The 22,144-nt window shown below is 37.3% G+C and overlaps 1 protein-coding gene across 22 annotated transcripts in view; it reads right to left on the bottom strand.

Moving 5' to 3' along the window:
- Positions 1–14,763: 14,763 nt before the first annotated feature.
- ESRRG (estrogen related receptor gamma) overlaps positions 14,764–22,144 on the bottom strand; it is a 632,553-nt gene continuing 625,172 nt past the window's right edge. For all 22 annotated transcript variants that reach the window (XM_086694080.1, XM_086694094.1, XM_086694083.1 and 19 more), the window contains one exon: positions 14,764–18,817. In XM_086694080.1, the coding sequence (XP_086550206.1) occupies positions 18,573–18,817 (245 nt within the window). In that variant the 3' untranslated portion in view covers positions 14,764–18,572. The remainder of the gene's footprint in view (positions 18,818–22,144) is intronic.

The following is a 22,144-nucleotide window of genomic DNA, read 5'->3' as shown; positions in this document are numbered from 1 at the left end:
CTGGGAGATCCCCGACTTGTTTTTCCTTTAAAAGCATCAGGAGTATTAACTAGCATGAACTGCTTCTATTGCCCCCTACACTCAACGCTGAAGATGCCAAAAAAATGAGATGGACTTACTAAATATTAAGAAAAAACCACCCGGTGTGAGGAATACTTGGGGTACCGTGTGGGAGGAAAACCATACCAAGAGGGTGAAGAGGAACAGACAAAACACAGGAGAGCCTGGAAAGGCAAGGGAGGGTCTTCTTGTTGGGCTTTTTTCTTCCCTGCATCCCATCCAATTTGTCATTGTGGAACGGGAGAAGAGAGTGGGGCCAAAAAAGGGAGGAAAAACATGTATCATGAAAAAACAAGTAACACTAGTGGAACTATGAGGAAAGAAATAGACTTTAAGGGGAAAATGGATCCTAGAGCTAAAGAAGGATGCTCGTAATAGTCAAGATGTCATTTGCCAAAACCATACAAGAAATTAAATTTATACAGCCACAAAAATTTAAAGAATTGAGAAATCTATAATGAGAAATACATAATCCTCTTGGGATAGTTAAATATACTTCTCTTAGGAACCGGTAGAATAAGCAGACAAAATAGCAGTAGAGTTTCAGAATATAATAAAAATTGTAGAAGTTTTGATCAGTAAAGATCACCTAATGGAAATATATATAATGCTGAGCCTAGCAACTGGAGAATTTGCATTCTTTTCAAACAAACATGAACATTTACAAACACTGGCCATCTACGGAGTCGCAAAGTAAGTTTCAACAAATTTCAAAGTACTGAATTTGTACAGAGTGTGTTGTCTACCCACAGTGCAATTAAGATAGAAATTAATAACTAAAGGAAATCAAGAAATATACTCCTATATAAACTACAATCAAGCAGAAAGAGATTGAGGTATTAGAAATCCTTTTGAATTTACTGCTAACAAAATGGTTAATGTTAAAGTATTTGGTCCAGCAAAAGCTGTCAAAGAGGAAATTCCATAACATTAGAAAAGATGAAAATTAAGTGGGTAAGTATCTATCTCAAGAAGATAAAAAAATAAAGTACATGATCTAAGGAGCAAATAAAAGATAGATTTGAGAATGGAAATTGACATATCAGCAATCTTAGAAGGGGGGAAAAATCCAAGTTTGTTCTTTGAAAAAAAAAAATTAATTCATAAACTTTGAAGAGACTGATTAAGAAATAAGAGTATACAGATATCCAATGTAAAAGGAATTTCTAGTGGAAAAGGAAATGCCACTGTAGCAGGCTAAGTAATACCCCCCAAAGATAGCAGGTCTTAATCCCTGGAACTTGTAAATGTTACCTTATTTGGAAAAGGGTTTGTACAGATGTGATTAAGTTAAGGATCTGGAGATGGGGAGATTATACTAGATTATCCTGGTGGGTCCTAAATGCCATCACAAATATCTTTATAAGGGAGAGGTAGGAGGAGATAACCTACTGAGAGAGAAGGCCATGCGAAGACGGACCCAAAAGACATTTGAAGATTGGAATAATATGACCACAAGGCAAGGTGAGCTAGCACCCCCCATAATTGGAAGAGGCAAAGAATGGATGATCCTCTAGAGTCTCTGGAAGGAACGCACCCCTGTTGACACCTCAATTTTTGGACCAGTGAAGCTGATTTCAGACTTCTGGCCTGAGAATAAATGTCTCTTGTTAAACTAGCAAGTTTGTGGCAATTTGTTACAGTAGCCATGGGAAATGAAGACCACCTCTCTACTTTAGACTTTCAAGTTGCTAAAAAAATTAATAAGGAAAAACTGTACAACTTTACTCCAATAAATTTAACAAATAGATGAAATGTACAATTTCCTATGAAAGTAAAAACTAACAAACAATATCCAAGAAGAGATTTAAAAATTTGAATGGTCCTATCAAACCATTGAATGGTTTTATCAAGAGAAATGTCAGGCCCGTATGGTTTCACTGCAAATTCTTTGATGCATTTACCAAAGAAATAACACAATAAATCAGACTGATTCTCATACAAATTGTCCCGGAGAAGATAAAAAAAGTTACCACTCTTCAAACTTATTTTATGATAATTTTTATATCATAGCCTGAGAGTTACATTATGAAAAGAGAAAGTTTTACTTTTCTTGCTCATCAACTGAGATGCCAACATTTTTAAGCAAAACATAAGCAAACCAAATTCAACAACATTTAGATTGATACACCATGATCATGTTAAGTTTATTTTAGGAATGCAAAATCAGTTTTACAGGAAAATAGCAATCAATATACGTTGCCACATTACTAGAAGAGAGGAGAAAAATCACAGAATATCTCAGTAGATGTAAGAATAGGTATTGGATAAAATGCAAAGTCCAGGAATTATAAAAACTCTTAGCAACAAGTGGAAAAGAAGGAAACATCCTCAGTCTATTAAAGGCTATCTACAAGAAACCTACATCAAAATTAAGGCTGAAAGTTGAATCCTATTTCTTTGAGATAGGCAGTAAAGCAAAGGTTCTTGCTCTGACAAGTTTTATTTGACGTGGAATGATGGACTTTACCAGCGCAACAAGACAAAGACAACAAGTAAAAGATATAAGGATTGAGAAGGAAGAATTAAAATAGTAATTATGTGTGAAAGATATGTTTGGGTATGTGAAAAGTATAAATTATTGGATAATAATTTATCTAACATTTAGACAATTATTAGAATTAATAGGTAAGTTTATGCAGGTTCACAAATGCAAAATAAATATACAAAATCAATTTTTATTTTATATTTTAGTAAAAAACCACATGAAAATTTAAAAAGTAATATAGACATAGGTCCTTTACAAAAGTAGCAAAATGATTCATATACTTATAATGTATATGCTATAAGAACTTTCTTTTTTTTTAATCTTTATTTACTTTTGAGAGAAAGAGAGAGAGCCCAAACAGGGGAGCAGCAGACAGTGAGGGGAACAAAGGTATCCCAAGCAGGCTCCGCGTTGATAGCAGCAAGGCCTATGTGGGGCTTGAACTGTGAGATCATGACCTGAGCCGAAGTCAGACGCTCAACCGAGCCATCCAGGTGCCCCAAGAACTGTTTTAAAGATGCTGTTTTATTAAAAGCATAAAAAAACTCAAGAAAAATACAAATGAGAGTTATAAGATACTCATGAATTGGAAGTCTCACTGTAACATAGATACAAATTTTCTACAAATTGATCTATAGAATCAATGCCATCTCAATGAAAATTAAAAAAAAAATTAAGTATTTATTTTTAAGAGAGAGAGAGCACGAGTGGGGGAGGAACAGAGAGAGAAAGAGACATAGAATCTGAAGCAGGCCGCAGGCTCTGAGCTGTCAGCTCAGAGCCAGATGGGGGGGCACGAATTCACAAACATGGTCATAAGATCATGACCTGAGTCAAAGTCAGACATTTAACTGACTGAGCCACCCAGGTGTCCTAGCAATGAAAATTTCTTAAAGAGTTTAATGTTTATTTATTTTTGAGAGAGAGAGCATGAGCAGTGGAGGGGCAGAGAGAGAAGGAGGCTCTGCACCCACTGGAACATACAAACCCAAGATCATGACCTGAGCTGAGGTCGGACACTCAACCAGTTGAGCCACCAAAGTGCCCCTCATTGAAAATTTGAACGAGTGTATGTGTGTGCATGCATGTGTGAATTAGCAAAATGATGCTATATTTTATATAGAAAGGCTAAAAGACAAGATACTTAGGAAAACTACAATAATGAAGTAGAATTGCCCCGTCATTGATCAAGTCTCACAAGTGTTTTAGGAAGTAATTAAGAACATGCAGGATTGGCACAAAGGTTGACGAATGAATGAGTGCAAGCGGGGACTCAGAAACAGATCCATGTATATCAAAGGTGACACTATAGAGCTACAGACAAAGGTCTGTCTTCTTAATAAAGGGTGTTTGCCCAATCGGATGCCCATATAGAAAAACAAAAAGAAAACTTGATCTCCACTTTATGTCATGCACACAAATCAGTTCCAGATAATTTGAAGACCTAAAAGAGAAAGGTAGAACAATACAATTTTTAGAAGATAATTTTTGGAAGTATTTTCACAACCTCAAAGGAGTGAAACGTTTAAAAAAATAGGGGACTGAAAGCACAAGTTATAGAAAAAGACTGATAATTTGGATCATGTTAAAATTAAGAACGTCTTCATCAAAAGATAGCATTGGAGAATGAAGATGTAAGCTACAGAGTTGGAGAAGTTATTGGCTACACATATAACCCACGAATGCTTCTTACCTACAAACTACTAAAAATACCTACAAATCAATAAGTACAGATGACCAGAAGTGTGGGATGAGGCCATTAACCGGAACAGAATCTTCACAAAAAGATATCGAAATGGCTAATAAAAGTATTTAAAAGGTGCTTGATATTACTAATCTTTGGGGAATTGAAAATGAAAGCCATTATAAAATACTACTACATAGGGGCACCTGGGTGGCTCAGTCGGTTAAGTGTCCAACTTCGGCTCAGGTCATGATCTCGCGGTCTGTGAGTTTGAGCCCCGCATTGGTCTCTGACCGCTCAGAGCCTGGAGCCTGTTTCAGATTCTGTGTCTTCCCCTCTCTCTGACCCTCCCCCGTTCATGCTGTGTCTCTCTCTCTCTGTCTCAAAAATAAATAAACGTTAAAAAAAATTTAAATACTACTATGTAGTCATGAAAATGACTAAAATTTAAAGGCATGCAGTAACATTCAGACGCTTAGAACTTTGTCCCATATTGTTGCTGGGAAAGTATATTAGTACAACCACTTCAGAAAATAGTTTAGAATTAACTAAAGTTGAATATATGCTGGCTCTACAATATAGCAATGCTACTCCTTAGAGGATAGTAACAACTGTGTGTACATATGAGCCAGGTGGTGTGGCAAACAAGTAAGTTTACAGAAGCATTGTTTGTACTAGCAAAAACTATATATAACTCAAATGTCCATCATTTGGAAAAATAAACAGTAGTAGACAGCACTGAAGATGAACAAACTACCATTAATCACAACATGGATGAATTTCTCCAAAGTAATGTTGATGGAAGGGCACACGGGTGGCTCAGTTGGTTAAGGGTCCAACTCTTTTTTTTTTTCTTTTTTTTTTTTTTCAACGTTTTTTTTTTATTTATTTTTGGGACAGAGAGAGACAGAGCATGAACGGGGGAGGGGCAGAGAGAGAGGGAGACACAGAATCGGAAACAGGCTCCAGGCTCTGAGCCATCAGCCCAGAGCCTGACGCGGGGCTCGAACTCACGGACCGCGAGATCGTGACCTGGCTGAAGTCGGACGCTTAACCGACTGCGCCACCCAGGCGCCCCAGGGTCCAACTCTTGATTTCAGCTCAGGCCATGATCTCACAGTTCATGGGTTCATGGGTTCATGGGTTCCAGCCGGCATTGGGCTCTGTGTTGCACAGAGCCTGCTTGGGATTCTCTCTCCTTCTCTCTCTCTCTGCCCCTCCCCCACTCCCTCTCTCTCCCTCTCTCTCTCTCTCGAAAAACAAACACTAGACAAAAAAGTAATTCTGACTGAAAGAACCCAGTCACAAAATGCTATATAGTGTACAATTCAATTTATATAAATGTCACAAGCAGACAAACTTCTACTATGCTGTTTAGAGATGTACCATTAGAAAAAAAAAAGTCGATCATGATAATCTGTTTTGAGGAAGGAGCATAGCTGTGATGTTTTTGAAATTCACGATGTTTTCATTCTTTACCCCGCTGATACTTTTGTGAGCATTAACTTCATGAGAATTCTTTAAGGAATATCTATGTCTTATGCCCTTCCTATGTTTAAAAATATTTTAAAATAAATTTTTAAAAGAAAAAGAAAAGAGAATGAATGATTAAACTGTCATGAAGGTAATAAACATATATGTAATTGATGATACAGGCTCAATATATATAAAGTCTTAACTGACAAAGATACAAATAAATCAACAATTATAAGTGGAGAGTCTAACACATTCCACCAAGAAACTCTAATATCAAGCAGACAAAAATAAACAGTGATCAAATATTAAATAACATTAATAATGTGTTGAGATGAAAAATTTACCCACAACTCAGAGCATTCACATTCTTTTTGAACACAAGTGAATGTTCTCAGAGACTGGATCCTAATTTAGCCACAAAGCAATCTTTAGTAAATTCCATGTTTCAACCCCATATAGACTATGTTCTCTGACCATAACAAAATATAATTAGAAATCGATAACAGGACATATTTACAAAAAATATTTTAAAACATATTCTGGCAAATATATACACACATAGCATGCTGGTAAAAAGCCCTCAATTAGAGAGAAAAATAATGAGAAAAACTATAGAATACTTAGAACCGAATGCCAGCAAAACAATGCATGTGACAATTTGTGGAATTTCTGCTAGAGCAGCATTGCGTGGAAAATGGGAGGCTTGAAAACAGTCATTAAGAAACTACAGATTGAAAAGAAATTATGAAAGCATTTACGTCATATTGAATTGTGGCTTCTATTTCTTTATTCCCACCTCTATCTACATCCCTTGCCATATAAATTTGAAGTTTCTTCCACAAAATTGCACAGCACATTGCCCTGTTGTTTGACTTTGGACTTGGCCACATGCTTCGCTTTGGCCCAACGGGAGGTAAATAGACAGGAGACAAGTAAAACTTGAAATGTGCTCGTGCCTTGGGACTTGCTTTCTTGTGCCCTCTGTGACCATCATGGTAAGAGCATCTGCTAAAGCAGTTTGCTGGCCCTTCGGCCCGGACCCTAGAGTGAGATGGGAGGGGCAGACCTGAGCCCCCTGGAGCCACAGGTCAAAGGAGAGCCACTGCGTCAAGCCCTATCTAGGCAGCCCAACCAACTCCAAGAAATAACTACCTATTTTATTCCACACTGGGGTTTCCAGGTTGTTACGCAACAAAAACTGATGGACAGAAAAACCAGCACCTAGAAATGGAGCTGCTGCCATAACGAAAACCTAAAATACGTGGAAGCAGCTTGAGGACAAAGGCAGTGGGGAACTCTTACAGAAAGCCGAAAGATGTTTTTGAAGGCTGAAAATGGCAATTCATGTCATATACTGGCAACCCATTTGTAAAAGTTTTGCCTTCAGTAACTTGGAAGAAAGAAAATGAATCTAACAGATTTATGGGTTTGGGAAGGAGGGTTTATAGTCAGAATGCGAAAAGCGTGAGTCGACTGCTCTTAACCGCCTGTAATAAGGCGCAACGAGAACGAGATGGCTTCAGAAATAAGCCAATCAGTCTGCAGTCTAAATTTAGAGTGAGTGTAGATAATTTCTGTAGAAAATCCAGGCCTGTAAACAAATGATTACAACTAATGAGGATGCGCAGCAAATTCCCAAGTATTAGATCAATACGCAAAATGTAGTATCATTCTTTTATTCAAAACCAAACAGCTCACTCATGTGATAGAAAAGAAGTTGTAATTGGTAACAGCTATAAATCCATAAATCATCCAGGATTTGACTTTCAAACAATAAGCCTTTGGGGAGCCTGGGTGTTTCAGTCAGTTAAGTGTCCAACTCTTGATTTTGGCACAGGTCATGATCTCGCTGCTCGGCTGGTGGGTTTGAGCCCCACTTCCGGCTCTGACAGCACAGAGCCTGCTTGACATTCTCTCTCTCCCTCTCTTTGTGCCCCTTCCATTCTCTCGCACACACACACTCTCTCTCTGTCTCTCAAAATAAACAAACTTAAAAAAAAACCTGTAAGACATCTCTAAGACTTTATGCAGGTAATTTAAAAATACCTCTACCAAACAAATAAAAGAAAATATGAAAAAAATGGAGACAATATGTTTATTACATTTGATTTATAAAAATGTTAATTTTTTTCAGGTTAATTTGTATGTTAATTCTTCTAAAATTTATAGAGTAATCATTTTGAAAACTTGAAAAAAACATTTTGAAAATTAAAAGTTTTTTTAACATTTATTTATTTTGAGAGAAAAAAACAGAGTGCAAGGAGGGGAGGGGACAGAGAGAGAGGGAGAAACAGAATTCGAGGCAGGCTCTAGGCTCTGATCTGTCAGCACAGAGCCCGACCTGGGGCTTGAACCCAGGAGCTGTGAGATCATGATCTGAGCCAAAGTCAGATGCTCAACAAACTGAGCCACTCAGGCACCCCAAAAAACATTTTGAAATTTATGAGAAAGAATAAAATTTTCCAAAAAATGAAGAATTTGAAAGTGTGTGGGGATGAGTGAAAGATGCATTCTCTCAGACATTAAGGCAAACTACAAAACTATAGAAATAAAATAATAAAATATAGAATTAAAATATACTACTAATAAAATGCAGTCATAAATATAGTAATAGTATAGTAAAGTATAGTAATATAATATTATGTCAATAATATAGAGATTGTCCAAAGATAAATATAGTATTATGTCAATACCATAGAGATTGTCAAAGAGAAGAACAACAACAACAACAAAAAAAAAAAATGAAGAGGGTCACCTGGGTGACTCATTTCATTAAGCATCCAGCTCTTGGTTTCAGCTCAGGTCATGATCTCACAGTTGGCGAGTTCGAGCCCCGCATCGGGCTCTGTGCTGACAGTGCAGAGCTTGCTTTGGATTCTCTCTCTCCCTCTCTCTCTGTCTCTTCCCCACTTGCACTGTCTCAGTTTCTTTCAAATAAATAAATGAAGAAAGAAAGAAAGAAAGAAAGAAAGAAAGAAAGAAAGAAAGAAAGAAAGAAAAAGAAACTTAAAAAAATCAAGGAATGGACTTTTCTATATACGGTAATTTGGTATAATATAGATGTGACATTATACATTGGTAGGGAAAAACAAAGTTGGTAGGGAACAAGGAAAAACTTGTATCACATTAAAAATACCCGAAGTGGATTATAAAAGACCTAAATGTGAAATTTGTATTATAGAAGTAATTGCAAAAACACTAGAAACATATATTTTTTAACTCTGAAGACATGAAGAAACTGATGAGTATGACTTTATCAAAATTAATAATTTCTAGTGAACAAAGACAAAGGCCAAAGTTACTAGATGCATGACTGACTAGAAGGCATTCACAAAACCCGAAACTGACAGGGATCAATATCTAGAATATACAAAGAACTCCTGCAAATGAACAAGAAAGTGATAAGAACCCAACAGACAAAAGAGTTTGCTCTTTATATACAGATTATAAATAGGCTTCGCAGAAAAGAAAGCCTGATCTAGTACAAGAATAAGATGTTCAGAGAAGTTTAAGTCAAACCAATACTATGTTAGTTTTTAAATAATCAAATTAGTAAAAATTTAAGAGCAAAATAGTATCACGTGCTGCTGAAGGAAAATAAAATTCAAACACCGTGCTGCTGGGAGTTCAAACTGCTCTAATTCTGTAGAATAATTTCTGTAGTAAAAATAAACATATAAATGGTCAATAACTCAGTAACCCCCTCCTGGGCATATAACTTAGAAAAATAATTACATTGGTCTGTAAGGAAAAACACCCCAAGATGTTCATTGCATTATTGATTGTATTAAGGAATTGAAAGCAACCTTATCATTCATCACAAAGAGAACAGATAAAATGCGATATGGTTTACTATGCAGCAGATTTTCTCCCCAAACATGGATAAGTCTTAAAAACCTAGTGCAGAGTAAAAGTAAGAAACAGCATTCGATAGTCAACACAGCACAATTTCTGTATATAAAAATTCTTATACACACAGATCAACATTTCGTATTTTCTGAGGATTCACAAAGAGCTTTATGGTGGGGGAAGGGAATGAACTTGATGCCAGAGGATGAATATAGTATTCTTTCATGAATGCAATAGGATTAATCCAACCTTGTGTCCCATATGTCCAAATAAGAAAAAAAGATATACTATTATTCAATTTTGAGAAATTGTTAAATACAGAGTTAATGTTTTAAGATGCTAGTCTCAGGATTTAGATGAATTGGATTCAAATTTAGTTAGACTATGTACTAACTAGATGGCCCTTGTACAAGTTATTTAACTTCTTGAAGCCCCCTCTGTTTCATGTATGAGTTGGAGATAGCAGTACTTACCCCATTAAGCCGCTGGAAATATTAAATTTTATAATGCATTAAAAGAACCAGCATGGTGCCAGCACATAGTTAGGTCCATGACTGCTTTCCGGGCAGACCTGTATGTGCAGAGCCACACTGACGCTGACTTTGAACTACTTCAGTGTTGCCCACTCAAGAGAAACTCTCCAAAGCAGATACTATATACATCTGGATCTGAAATACCTACACCTCCCCCCACTGCTCCCCTCCCGATCTTAATGACGTTTTCTCCCAGTCTCAATTACATTATCCTGGAATCTTACCTAGTCTCTCTTGGGGGGGGGGGGAATTTTTTTTTCACCATAATGAACTTTTTTTTTTACTTAGGTACAAGATATTTTCTTAAATTACCCAAATTCAAATAACGATGTCTTGATAGTATCTATATCCCCATTTACTGAAGTTGAATAGAGTTTAGCACCATGTTCACATAGCTGCTTTGTGACAGAGCTGGAATTTGAACCCATGTACTATTGACTCAAAGACCAAGCATGAAATTAGTAAGACACGTTGCTTCTCTTCATTGTTTTCCCATCTACTTCATTCAGCACAACCCAATCTTACTAAATCAGAACACCAAGGAAGTCACGTGGTATAGAATTCCTTATGTGTAAAAACATCATCATATCTAAACATCAGTTTATTTCTTATCCAGCCTGGAGATTATTCTCAACTACATATTTATTTCTGTGGAGGAAGGGATGTTTTTCCATACATGTCCTTAAAAATACAGGCTATATATCTGTTTTGACTTGTAAGCAAAGAGTTGATACTTTAGGGCTTATCAATTCATTTTGTTCACTAAAGGAAGAAGACCAAGGCAAAATACAAGTCTAGTGGAGATAACGAATCTCAAACAGATTAATACAAAAGGATCTGGAGGGCTTTCTTTCTTTCTTTCTTCTTTCTTTCTTTCTTTCTTTTGCATTAATGTTTAGTATTTTTCATTTGTAATGACATAAAACCAATGCCTATAAGGAAAAAAAGCCAACCGTTGCATATAGCCCTAGACCTCATTTTAGAAACTGCTCTTCTGACGTTAGTGTTCTGTGCTGTTATTTTTTTAATAGCAGACGGTTCCTCACTTCCCAACAAAACTGTGAAATTCGGCTGAGCATGGCGGATGGGACTGGAGTGTGAATACTGTGATTTAATGCTCCCGCTAGTCTGAATAGTCTGAAATGTTTTCCTGTTAGGTCCTTAGTCACCCCTCTCAGCAGCTTATTTGCATTTCCCAAAAGCAGCTCTCCAGAGTTCAGGTCATTATGGAGCACATGGGCCTCCAGGATGTTGTCACAAAGGTAACGGGCATTTTTTTTTTGGTGGAGTAAGGTCCCATTTTAATTTGACTGCACGTGACAAAATGTGTATTGACTGAAGCTTCACTGTTGTAGAATCCTTTGCCAAAGCTGCATTACAGGGCCTGTGGCCCAATGGTCCAAGTAATTCCGTATATTCTAGGGCATTTAATTCTTTTTTAAAAAATAATGCTGGAAAAAGTATACTGTGCTCAAAGAGCATTTTAATTCATCCTTTGGGCTTCTATGCTATTTATACTTGGCTGCTGTTTAAAAATATTTTTACACGCACTCTTGATTTATGACTTTAAATTTAAAACACTTCCTACTTGGGGCAAATTTTCTCATGGCCAAAATTCTGTGGCATGTTACGGCAATGCATTAGTATATTGGGACATCTTTTCTTTTTTTAAGGCTGTCCAATTGATGGAATAGTTAATTATTAATCTGGCTGGCATCTGTAATGAAGAGGGAGTTCTCTGTCTCTCTCTCTCTCTCTCTCTCTTTTTAGGTCATGGACTTGGTATGTAAATCTCTTGTGAGGCTGCAATCATAACATTCCTGCAGCTATGGTGTCACCTATTGTAATTTTTCTGCTAATAAACAAATTTGAACTAGCCAGGAATCCTAAATTTTGAGACTAGTTGTTTATCTCAAATATACTCCAGAGAAATAGTAATGCAGTTCGGCTTTGAATTTAATTTAAACAGGAACAGGCAAAACAAATCTCTATGGAGGACATTTGACAATAATAAAATATTTCTCCCAGCGGGTGAGCTGGTAGCAATGGTATTGTTGCGATCCAAGCTCACGTTTCAGGAGGTCATTACCATCATAACAAGCCCTTGGACCAACTGTCATGGACATGCAACATTGAGCCCCTGATGGGCACATTATTTCAGACCTTTAACTTCATGGAGAACAAGATAAATACTCCTGGGAAAGGGGGATTATATTTTGAAATTCTTTTCTTTTCTGTTTTGTTTCATAATAAGATGAGGTGGGCAATCAATCTGAGGCTACTTGTTTCATTTTGTTTTTTCCACACCACCAAGGGGCCCGAGAAGCCAGACTTCTGGATGTGAAAGGGCCTGAGAGCCTGACTTAACCACTTCGGTATCTATTGGACTACGGAAGAATCCACTCAGTTCATAAACCATGGTGGATGAAACAAGAAATTTAAACACACCTCTTTTGTTTTACAGATTAATCGCAAATGAAAGTTGGCAAAAAGCAAAATGTACCTAAAGTTTTTGCATAGGCCCAAGAGTGAAAGACTCTTATTTCCGTTACCATTTCTACCTCTTGCTTACCTAAATCTGAAGCTTGGAAAACGTAGGTAAGACAGGTCATTGTGAGAAATGAATTTTGTTCTAATTTTGCTTCTGGTTTTTTTTTTTTTAAGTAGGGAAAAACAGGTATTTAAACCACACCTAAATTCACTTGAAAGCACATGGAAAGGTCAAATGAGCAGGATTTTTTTTTTTTTTTCTTAAAGGGGATTGTGAGATATTCTGCATAAGCTTTGGAGCGGGTATTTCTGCTTTTATATGGTTAACCAACTGGGCCATCCAGGCACATTTCTGCTTTTATATGGGACATGACCATATAAAAGACGAGGAGTGGGAGTCATCAAATAGAATGTGTCCCCCATGTGCCTGGGGAAGGATGGATGGGAAGAGACGACCAGGCAGTGTGTGAGGGGGACGTTGAGGGGAGGTGGTGGCTGAAACAATCCAAATGCATCTCATTGGCTTTGTGATTAAAAACAAGGCTTAATCCTTTTGTCATGATATTAAAAAAAAAATAGTCTAAAACCCTCACAAAAGTTCAGAGCCAATGTGCGAGAAGTTTTTATTTTTTTAGGATCTCCCTGGCCTCTTTGAGGAACGTGTAACAATTTACGTTTTCTTCATATGTCTTCACGTCTGCCCATTTGAATCACCTGGAGATGATTTTTTAACTGTTCAGAAGCCCGGGCCACAATTAATCCCCTAACTTCTGTGGGTGGAGGATGTCAGGAATTCTGAACGCTCTTCAGGTGATTCCAATATGTGGCCATGTTTGGGAATCACTAGTTTAAAGCCAAAAGTGACTTATAAACAACAGGTGAAAAGAAAAGTAATCCCTTGACACAAATACGCAAGCCATTTGTCAGAGGTATTCACTGTTTGTATATCAAGAAATAAACATGTTAAAATGTCAAAATCCTATTTTATTTTCTTTTACACCTGAGGCATCTCTGATAACTACGTCAGTACCAGAAAAGTGACTCTGTAATAATTCAGAATTCCAAAAACCAGCAAGAGAAGTCTGACATTTTTCTTAAAAGCATTCGCCTGCGACTTACATGTGTTTAAATGAGGACCTCACTGAAAGATCACAGGCAGCTTCTTCCTGTTGGGCTTGTCCCTTGCGTGGTGTCAGGTCCCCCCGAAAACTTTGCAAATATCAAAACTAAAACACCTCAGAGTCTCTGTCACGCTATTGCCACTCAAAGGACATTGAAAGAGGAAGAGACCCGTGAGTGATGCTGCTAGCTAGGGTATCTTGGTGATTTAGGTAATCTCATGCCCCTAAATCGGATTGCGTTCGGTGGCCTTTGTGTCATCAGCCGGCGCGAGAGAACCGGCCACCTCTGAAAGGTGAGAAATAAGGTGGCCAAACACAACGACAAAACGACAAAACGCAAGATGGGCAGAGAAGTCAAGAAAGCACATATTAGCACCTCGGTGACGGCTCCAGGGGGGTCCTGTGGACGTGCAGCTTGACCCAGGGCAACAAGGGCCGTGACCTCTCCGGGGGAACGAAAGCAAGGGGAGGCCATTTGCTGTCAGCAGTGCCTTTAACCCTCTTGAATTCGGAGACAGCTCCCCCTCCTCGCGCACACGGATCTGCACGGTCTCTGTTGATTTCCCATTCAGGAAATCTGGCCAGCGACTCCGCGGCTGCTCCGGGAGAGCCTGCAGCTCGCCGACGAGCTGCGTGCAAGCACATGATTTAATTGTGGATGGAGGGAAATAATAGGTATCTCTAGCAGGTTTTAATATGATCTTAAAATAGGGAGAAAGTTTTCTGTTATGACATTGACATAGAGGCGATGATTTTGAGTAATGCAGGATGATGTGGAGATGCTTTAAGATTAAATGAGAGCTATATAAAGGCTTGTCAGAATGAATTCTAATGTGCCATGAGACACTTTGCATACTCTTAAATATGCAAAATGTCTCTTGGCACCCTAGAATTCATTCTGACAAGCCTTTATATAGCTCTTATTTAAAGTCCTACTTTATTTTTAGGGAATAGGTACTCAGAGATCCTTTTTGAATGGAAGCGACAAAGGGCAGTGTTTACTGATTGGGTTCTTCGGTGGGGGGAACAAAAAAGAAAGAAACACAATACAAAAGAGCCATCAAAAGTGGAAGCTTGTTTAATATTGCTCTACCGTCATCCTGAAAGGCATAATAATTTGAGTTACACATCTGAACTGATTGGAGTTACAGAATCATATCTCCTTTTTGCATTTAACAATATATACAATATAAAATAAATACATTTACACAAATGGACATTTGCTGGAGCACACAGTATGGTACACATCACAAAAATATACAATTGATTGCTTTACAGATGTGAAGCCCATCTACAGCTATAGACATGGTTTTATTATTATTATTATTCTTTTTACTACTGGCTATAATGCAACTCCTGGATTATGATAAGCAGTTTAAATTTTTTGTCCTTTTACGATCTTTGCACATAAGACTGCCATAAAATGTTTTCCTAGGCAGGTAAACAGAGACGCTTAAATAATTAAAATACAATCACCAACACCCATTTTCTCTTCTATAAGAAAAATAGCAGTTTTAAATATTTCATATCTTTTATGTTATCATTTAAATGCAAAATAGTGGAATAAATACAACAATCTGATCTGATTGAAACACAAGTGTAACTACAGATAGCCACACAATCATATTGCTTTAAATAAGAACAAACCTAAAAGAAGCGAAATGAAAGTTCAAATCATATGGTGAAAACATACTCTTTCATACCTTTCCAAAACTTCACATTAAGTAAATGGCCTTGCTTGAAACTTGAAAAAAACTTACCTCGAGCGAGGTTTAAGATGAGCATTGACCCCAAAGCCCGTGCAGCTCTTTTGGATCTGCCTTTTATAGTCGTGTCTCCTACATGTGAGATGCTTGTTCTTGGAAACGCCAAGAGTCACTTAAACTGAAAACTAAGATTGGTACCTCATTCCTTTCGCACATCTCCAGCTCCTGTTTTCAGTTGGTTGGCTCTGACTTCTGAAGCCCAAGTACTTTAATGTGATACAGTGAAAACAACGTATACATCGCATCTATTTTACTTCTATATAGTGTGGTTGAACAGTAGCAACTTAAACCCTGCACCGACTTTCTGGAAAATAATCTTTTTAAATACTTACATATATAAATAATCTTATAGAATCAGCACCTTTTTGTTCCCAGGAGTTGTATTTTCTGTTGTTATTTTTAAAGGGATGTGCCAATTTCTGAACTCCTATCACAGCTATAAATTTCAAGTTATTGACCATCTGAATGAATTGCTAATGATGATTTATCTAGAGTCACACTACAGTCACTTCTCTACTGAGAAACCACAATCTACGATATAGTCCCATATAGCTAATGATAGATACACAGTATTCCTAGCACTAGGCTGATGAAACACCAACCCAAGGTATTTTGTTTAAAGCACACAAAGTAGCAATAGTTTTGGAAACGTGTCCGCACCAAAAAGTTTTGCAACAACACAGAGCTAGTTAATAACAACATCTGAGAGATGATTGAGTGAAAGCCATATATACAGCATTTAAAAATTAGACTTATCTATATTCTTGAAATAGTCAAAGTTTTAATTTCTAAGCTATACATTGGTATTCTATAATAAACCATTAGAGAAATTATTCCTTGTTTTGAAAATATTATTATGATTTTGATGTGTATCTGTTCATAATGAGTACTTGTTTGGAGTTTCAATCTCTTAATTATTATTAGGAAGAACCTTATTACTGGTAAGGAATAGAATATACTACTGTAGTCTCCTGAGGAATTGTACATCCAATATTGTCTCTAATTCTACCCTGTGTCTAAAAGCACACACCACAAGAATCCAAACACCACAAGAAGAACAAGACGACAGTCTCCGAATGCAACATAAAGTTCAGAAAAGCACAGCAAACATGAAACATTGAAAAGCTGAACTACATTTCTTTTGTTTGTTAGGATTACAATTTTAATTACATCTGTGTACATAGAATAAGACTGTTCACATAGTACAGGGAGCAGCTACTAACACTGGTCCATTGGTATAGCATTTGATGGAGGTTACTGTTTATTGGTTATTCAGCGACTGTAGATTTCGGGGGCATCTAATTGATTTCTTCATTAGATTACACCTCTTAACAGTCTGGAACCTGACTGACTTTCTTGCTGTGACAATACTGGTTGAAAAGCACATATATTGGCTTAGCTCTTGGTAAAAACTGCAGATTAATTTAAACAAACATTCCTAAATGAATAAACTCATAAAGATTAGGTTTTAGAATTTGGTCAGGCGTCTGCTGTCTTTGATGATTTTTTTTTTTTTTTCCTCAATTTCTGGCATTTGCCTTATTGCCTCTTAAGTGAATACTGGCTCACAGCTCCTTCTGAGACAAGGTCTGTAACTTTGCAAACAGGCAGTATCTCATTCCTAACCACCATGGCAGCTAGAAATCGTATGGCAACTGTACCTCCCGGGTAGAGAGGCGCACTCCTGATAATTCTACGGATCTGTTCTCCATGTGCAGTGCGTAAGATACGTGACTGCTTGGAGTCACTGTAGGTGTAATCTAATCCTTTGTGTCAGTGAACATTTAGGTAAACTGGCGCTCGTGTTAAGAAACTGATGTTTGGGACCAGACTGGCACACAACATAAATTGCATCCGTGATAATATGCACCTTCCCTTCAACTATTGCTTGAGTAAGTTAAATTCCCATATTAATAAATGGCTGAAAAGTGGTAAAGCTGGTACAAAAAAATCTCCATTTGTAAGAAGAAACAAAACATTTTTAAAAATCTTCCTTCAGGATTCATTTGTCCTTCATTATTGTTCATAATTGTTCAAAGCCAGCACAAAATTGCAGTATTCTTATTTCTCTTTAGTATTGCATGAATGAATAAAGCTTAAACTATTCCCTGAAAAAGTTACATAGTAGCTAAACTAACAAATACCTGGAAGACTTGAAAAAACAATTAAGGAATCAAATGGCTGTAACTGATCTAGATGGAAAAGCAATGATAAGAAGCAGCCGATGCAACGTCGCTTAAGTTGTCTAATTAGAGGCTGCTCCCGTGAAAGCTAATACTGCACTCAGTCAATTTGTTTGTGTTGCACTGTACTTTTAGGTACGTTGGTTCTCTCTCTTTGATTCCTTAGTCACTGGGGACGTTATGGTTCACAACAAGCTCACTGGCATCCATATTATGGATTTCCATCCTTTGGCAGGGCTGCCTTCCATCTCTCTTCAGTTAGAGACCTCTTTTAGAAGTTCAGCAGCAGAAGGAAGGAAGGAAGGAAGGAAGGAAGGAAGGAAGGAAGGAAGGAAGGAAGGAAGGAAGGAAGGAAGGGAGGGAGGGAGGGAAAGGAAGGGAAAGGAAAGGAAAGGAAAGGAAAGGAAAGGAAAGGAAAGGAAAGGAAAGGAAAGGAAAAGAAAGGAAAGGAAAGGAAAGGAAAAAGGAAAGGAAAGGAAAGGGACAATTTCCTTACAACTAGACATATGTGAAATTTAGGAGAAAGGGGAAGGATGAGAAAAGAGAAGGAGAAGGAGGAAGGAAGAGAGGAAGAGAGAGGAGGAGGAGGAAGGAAGGACAGAAGGAAGCAAATGAAGGCAAGCGGGAATCAGTAATGAAGAAAGCTAAGAGATGAGGGAAAGGAGGAATAAGGGAAGGAGAAAAAAAAGAGCAAAAGAAATGAGAGAAGAAAGGGAGAAAGGAGAGGAGATAAGGTAGAAAGAAACTCATCGGGAAGATATGGAGGAATCTGAAAGCTGCTTCATAGTCTTGCTGCTAAATTATCAGTGCAGTCCGTTGATTTTTGATGTTGTTAACTAAACTCTAAGTTTCTTCGACATCACTCTTGGGTTTATTTTCCCTTTTTCGGCGTGCAGAATAGGAAGGCCCAGGAAGCTTTTAGTCAGACCTTGGCCTCCAGCATTTCCAAAAACAGTTTGTGCATGGGGACTTTGCCTTCTAGTTTGATGTTGTAGAAGTGCTGCACGGCCTTGGTGGAGGTCTGCCTCAGGAGCGGCAGGGTCATCAGCATCTTGCCGGCCCTGCGCGGGTCCTCCACGTGCTGGCCGGCCTCATAATCCTGCAGGGCCTCGTGTAACACATCCTGAAGCTTCTGAACAGCTTCGACATCTTCTATGTGCATGGAGTCTGCACAAACAAAGCAAAACACAGAGCAGCAATATCAATAATAGTGAGGAAAAAAGCCCCAACCGATGTGTAGATTAGTTATGGAAGTTAAATTAAAAAAATTTTTTTTTTAATGTTTATTTATTTATTTTTGACAGAGCATGAGCAGGGAAGGGGCAGAGAGAGAGGGAGACATAGAATCTGAAGGAGGCTCCAGGCTCTCAGCCGCCAGCACAGAGCCCGACACAGGGCTCAAACTCATGGATCACGAGATCATGACCTGAGCCGAAGTTGGGCGCTCAACTGACTGAGCCACCCAGGCGCCTTTAAATATTATTCTTGGACGACTAAATTCTAACCTGTGATTTGCTCAGAGAAGTTTACATTTCAAAAATCTCTATTTTTTCCTTAGATTTCCCTACTGTAGATTATTACCAGTATGGATTGAGAACATGGAAATTACTGCAAAAAATCCATTATTTAAAAGTGTGTGTATGTGTGTGTGTGTTTTCTCCTAAAACTGAGCAAACAGAGAAGAATTTCTTTTAAGAGATTACAATTTTGGTTACTTTATTCATTATCTCATCCATGTATTTATTCACTCATTCAACAATTATCAAAGGTCATCTGTTAAAAGTTGACCTTTTAATTTTATAATAATTTTATATTTTACAATTTTATAATTATACATTTTTATAATTTTATATTATATTAAATTTATATTATATTATATTATATTATATTATATTATATGTATTTATATATAAATTTATTTTATATTATATTAAATTTAAATATTTTAAATTATATTAAATTAAAATTATATTAAATTATAGTTTACCTGTGGAGGTAAAATTGTCTAAAATTATGACCTTGCCCTCAAAAAGCCCATATTTCCCAAAAGTAAAAAAAAAAAAAAAATAGTAGATGAGCAAGGTTTTAAGAACACCATGTAAATACACTGAATCTGACACCATGTTTAGTTGTAGAATAGGCAGAAATCACAGTAAATTGCTTGTCCGTTTAAGATTTTCAGTGTCCTATTAACAGTTCTTTAAAGCATCTTTCCACAGCCTGCTTCTAGTGAAAAACAAATGAAGTCTTTAGATTAATGAGTTCTGAAATATTTTTCACATTTGTGAAGGTGAACTTTGACTAATTTAAAAATCTAATTCAATCAGGCAAGGAAAGGGTTAACAGGGTTGCCACAATTATTCTTTTGAGAAATGTGAGATGCGAGGAAAAAGAAAAGTTACCGCTGTAGCTCTAAAACAGACACTTAATTATATACAAGTTTGAATCATTTAGCACGTTTTATTGATTCTGATGACAGTTTATCTGTTAATTACACATAATGGAGTCTTTGGGGGATTCTTCACGTTTAATAATTCTCGTTCTCTGAGAATGCAGAGCTGTAAGATATATGTAGTTAGCCTAATCTTTCATATAATTCAAATAACAGGTCACACGCACACAAAAGAGAGGAAATGTAATTTACAACCAAGTGGCTAAAAACATATGATAAAAAAAAAAATATGGCAAAGTAATTAAAACGTTGGTAGCTGTAACCAGGAACATGTTTTTAAAACTCGTTTGTATTTTGTTGTTTTTTTCTGTTACCCTGTCAGTTTTAAATTGTTTCATCACATCGTTGGTAAACTGACCACTATTTACATAACACACTTCTCTAAAAGAGTTTTGAATGATCTGGAACAGAGAGGCTTATTGGTGTTTCCCCGCTCAAGACTCAACTCCTGCCTGCCTGTTTGAGCCAAGAGAAGGAACTCTCCCACGTGGTTAATGTTGCTGGTGGTGGAGTGGAACCCAGGACATTCCTTGGTACTTAACCTAGCCTTTCCCTATGGATAGTTGCTAGCTAGGCTTCTCTTCACTCTGGACCCTTTCAGAAATGACAATCCCATCCACTTCCTATGTGCCTTCTCATAGCAACAGCACACGTAATTGTCAAAGATGTCTAACGGTTGGTAATGTTAGTGAGGGAAAAACTGTCATGCAGATGACAACATGGGCTATTTGTTTTCTATTTTTACTCTTAAATGCTGTCTGAAGGGAAATGGGCACGGACACACACTCACGGTGAGTGTCCAGGTACAAAACAAAAACAAACAAAAAAGCACACCAAAAAAAAAAAAAAGAGAGAGAGAGAGAGAAAGAAAGAAAGAAAGAAAGAAAGAAAGAAAGAAAGAAAGAAGGAAAGAAAAAAGACCTTGCACATAAGGGAAGGGAGAGAAGGTGGGACCTACTCAATCTGTCCCGGAACTCAAAGCACTCTGCGTGAAAATGGGAATAAATGGGTGGGGAAGAGAGGAATTACATCCTCACAGACAAAATTAACACGAAAAAACTTGTCCCATCGGACCAAAAAAAAAGCAGAATAAATATGATAAATACACCACATATTAAGTACCTGTTTGGGGTGACACTGCCTTATTTCATGTGGCACTGGTAGTGTCACAGTTCGGCTTGACTCAGGTTTCTTTGAATCACATTATGCTGCCAGAATGCGTGATGCTGCACATGGCATTTCCTTTTTTTAAAAAGTGAGTTATAATTATCCCCTGAGTTCATGTTATTCAATTTGCCATCTTCACCAAGAACCTTCTCTACAACATTTTTAATGAAGACATTTCTAGATGCATCTAGAGCATTCTATTTTACAAGGGACAGAACCGATTATTAGAAGTGTCCTCTTCAGATCTTCCCAAATCTGTCTACAACTTCCATTCTTTGGTCCTGTTCCTAAGTATCTAAACGTCCTTCTCCATGGCAGATCTCTAAAAGCCGGAAGTGAGCTGCAGTCACTTCAGCCCCCGCCCCAAGCCTTGCCTTCCCCACTATTCTTGCCCAGCAGGAGATATATTATAGGATGTCACAGGAAATGAGGCGAGAACAAATAGCAGAGAGATATGCTCACAAACAGCAATTAAGACTTCAAACTATTCTTTAAAGGCTGTGATTTAGCTTGAGAGATTTAAAAATGATTTAATCAAATTACTATGATAATTTAACTTCCCATTTACAGAAAAGATTCTAACTCATTCTAGCTTTACCCATTCTCGGATCTGCTAATACTTTAAATGCAAACTCACTAAATCTGAACTATTTAATTAGACCATGATTCAGCTGGCAGACTGCTGAAGAAAATATTAATCTCCATTAGGGATCCTAGTTCAAGTTCTGGCTCTGTGGCTTTAATCTCTGTTTTGTTCTTTTGGCTACATTTATACATTTATGCCAGGCTCAATAGAACTGGCATTAATTTATGGAATTATTTAGCATTGGTTGTTAGTGCTGGTTTCTTTTTAACTTTATATTTTAAAGGAAACA

Source organism: Puma concolor, chromosome E4 (genome assembly GCF_028749965.1).
Source record: "Puma concolor isolate L17-30 chromosome E4, mPumCon1.1.hap2, whole genome shotgun sequence".
NCBI lineage: Eukaryota > Metazoa > Chordata > Mammalia > Carnivora > Felidae > Puma > Puma concolor.
The sequence above is the reverse complement of the archived record's forward strand: the minus strand, read 5'-3'. Positions and strand labels throughout refer to the sequence as shown.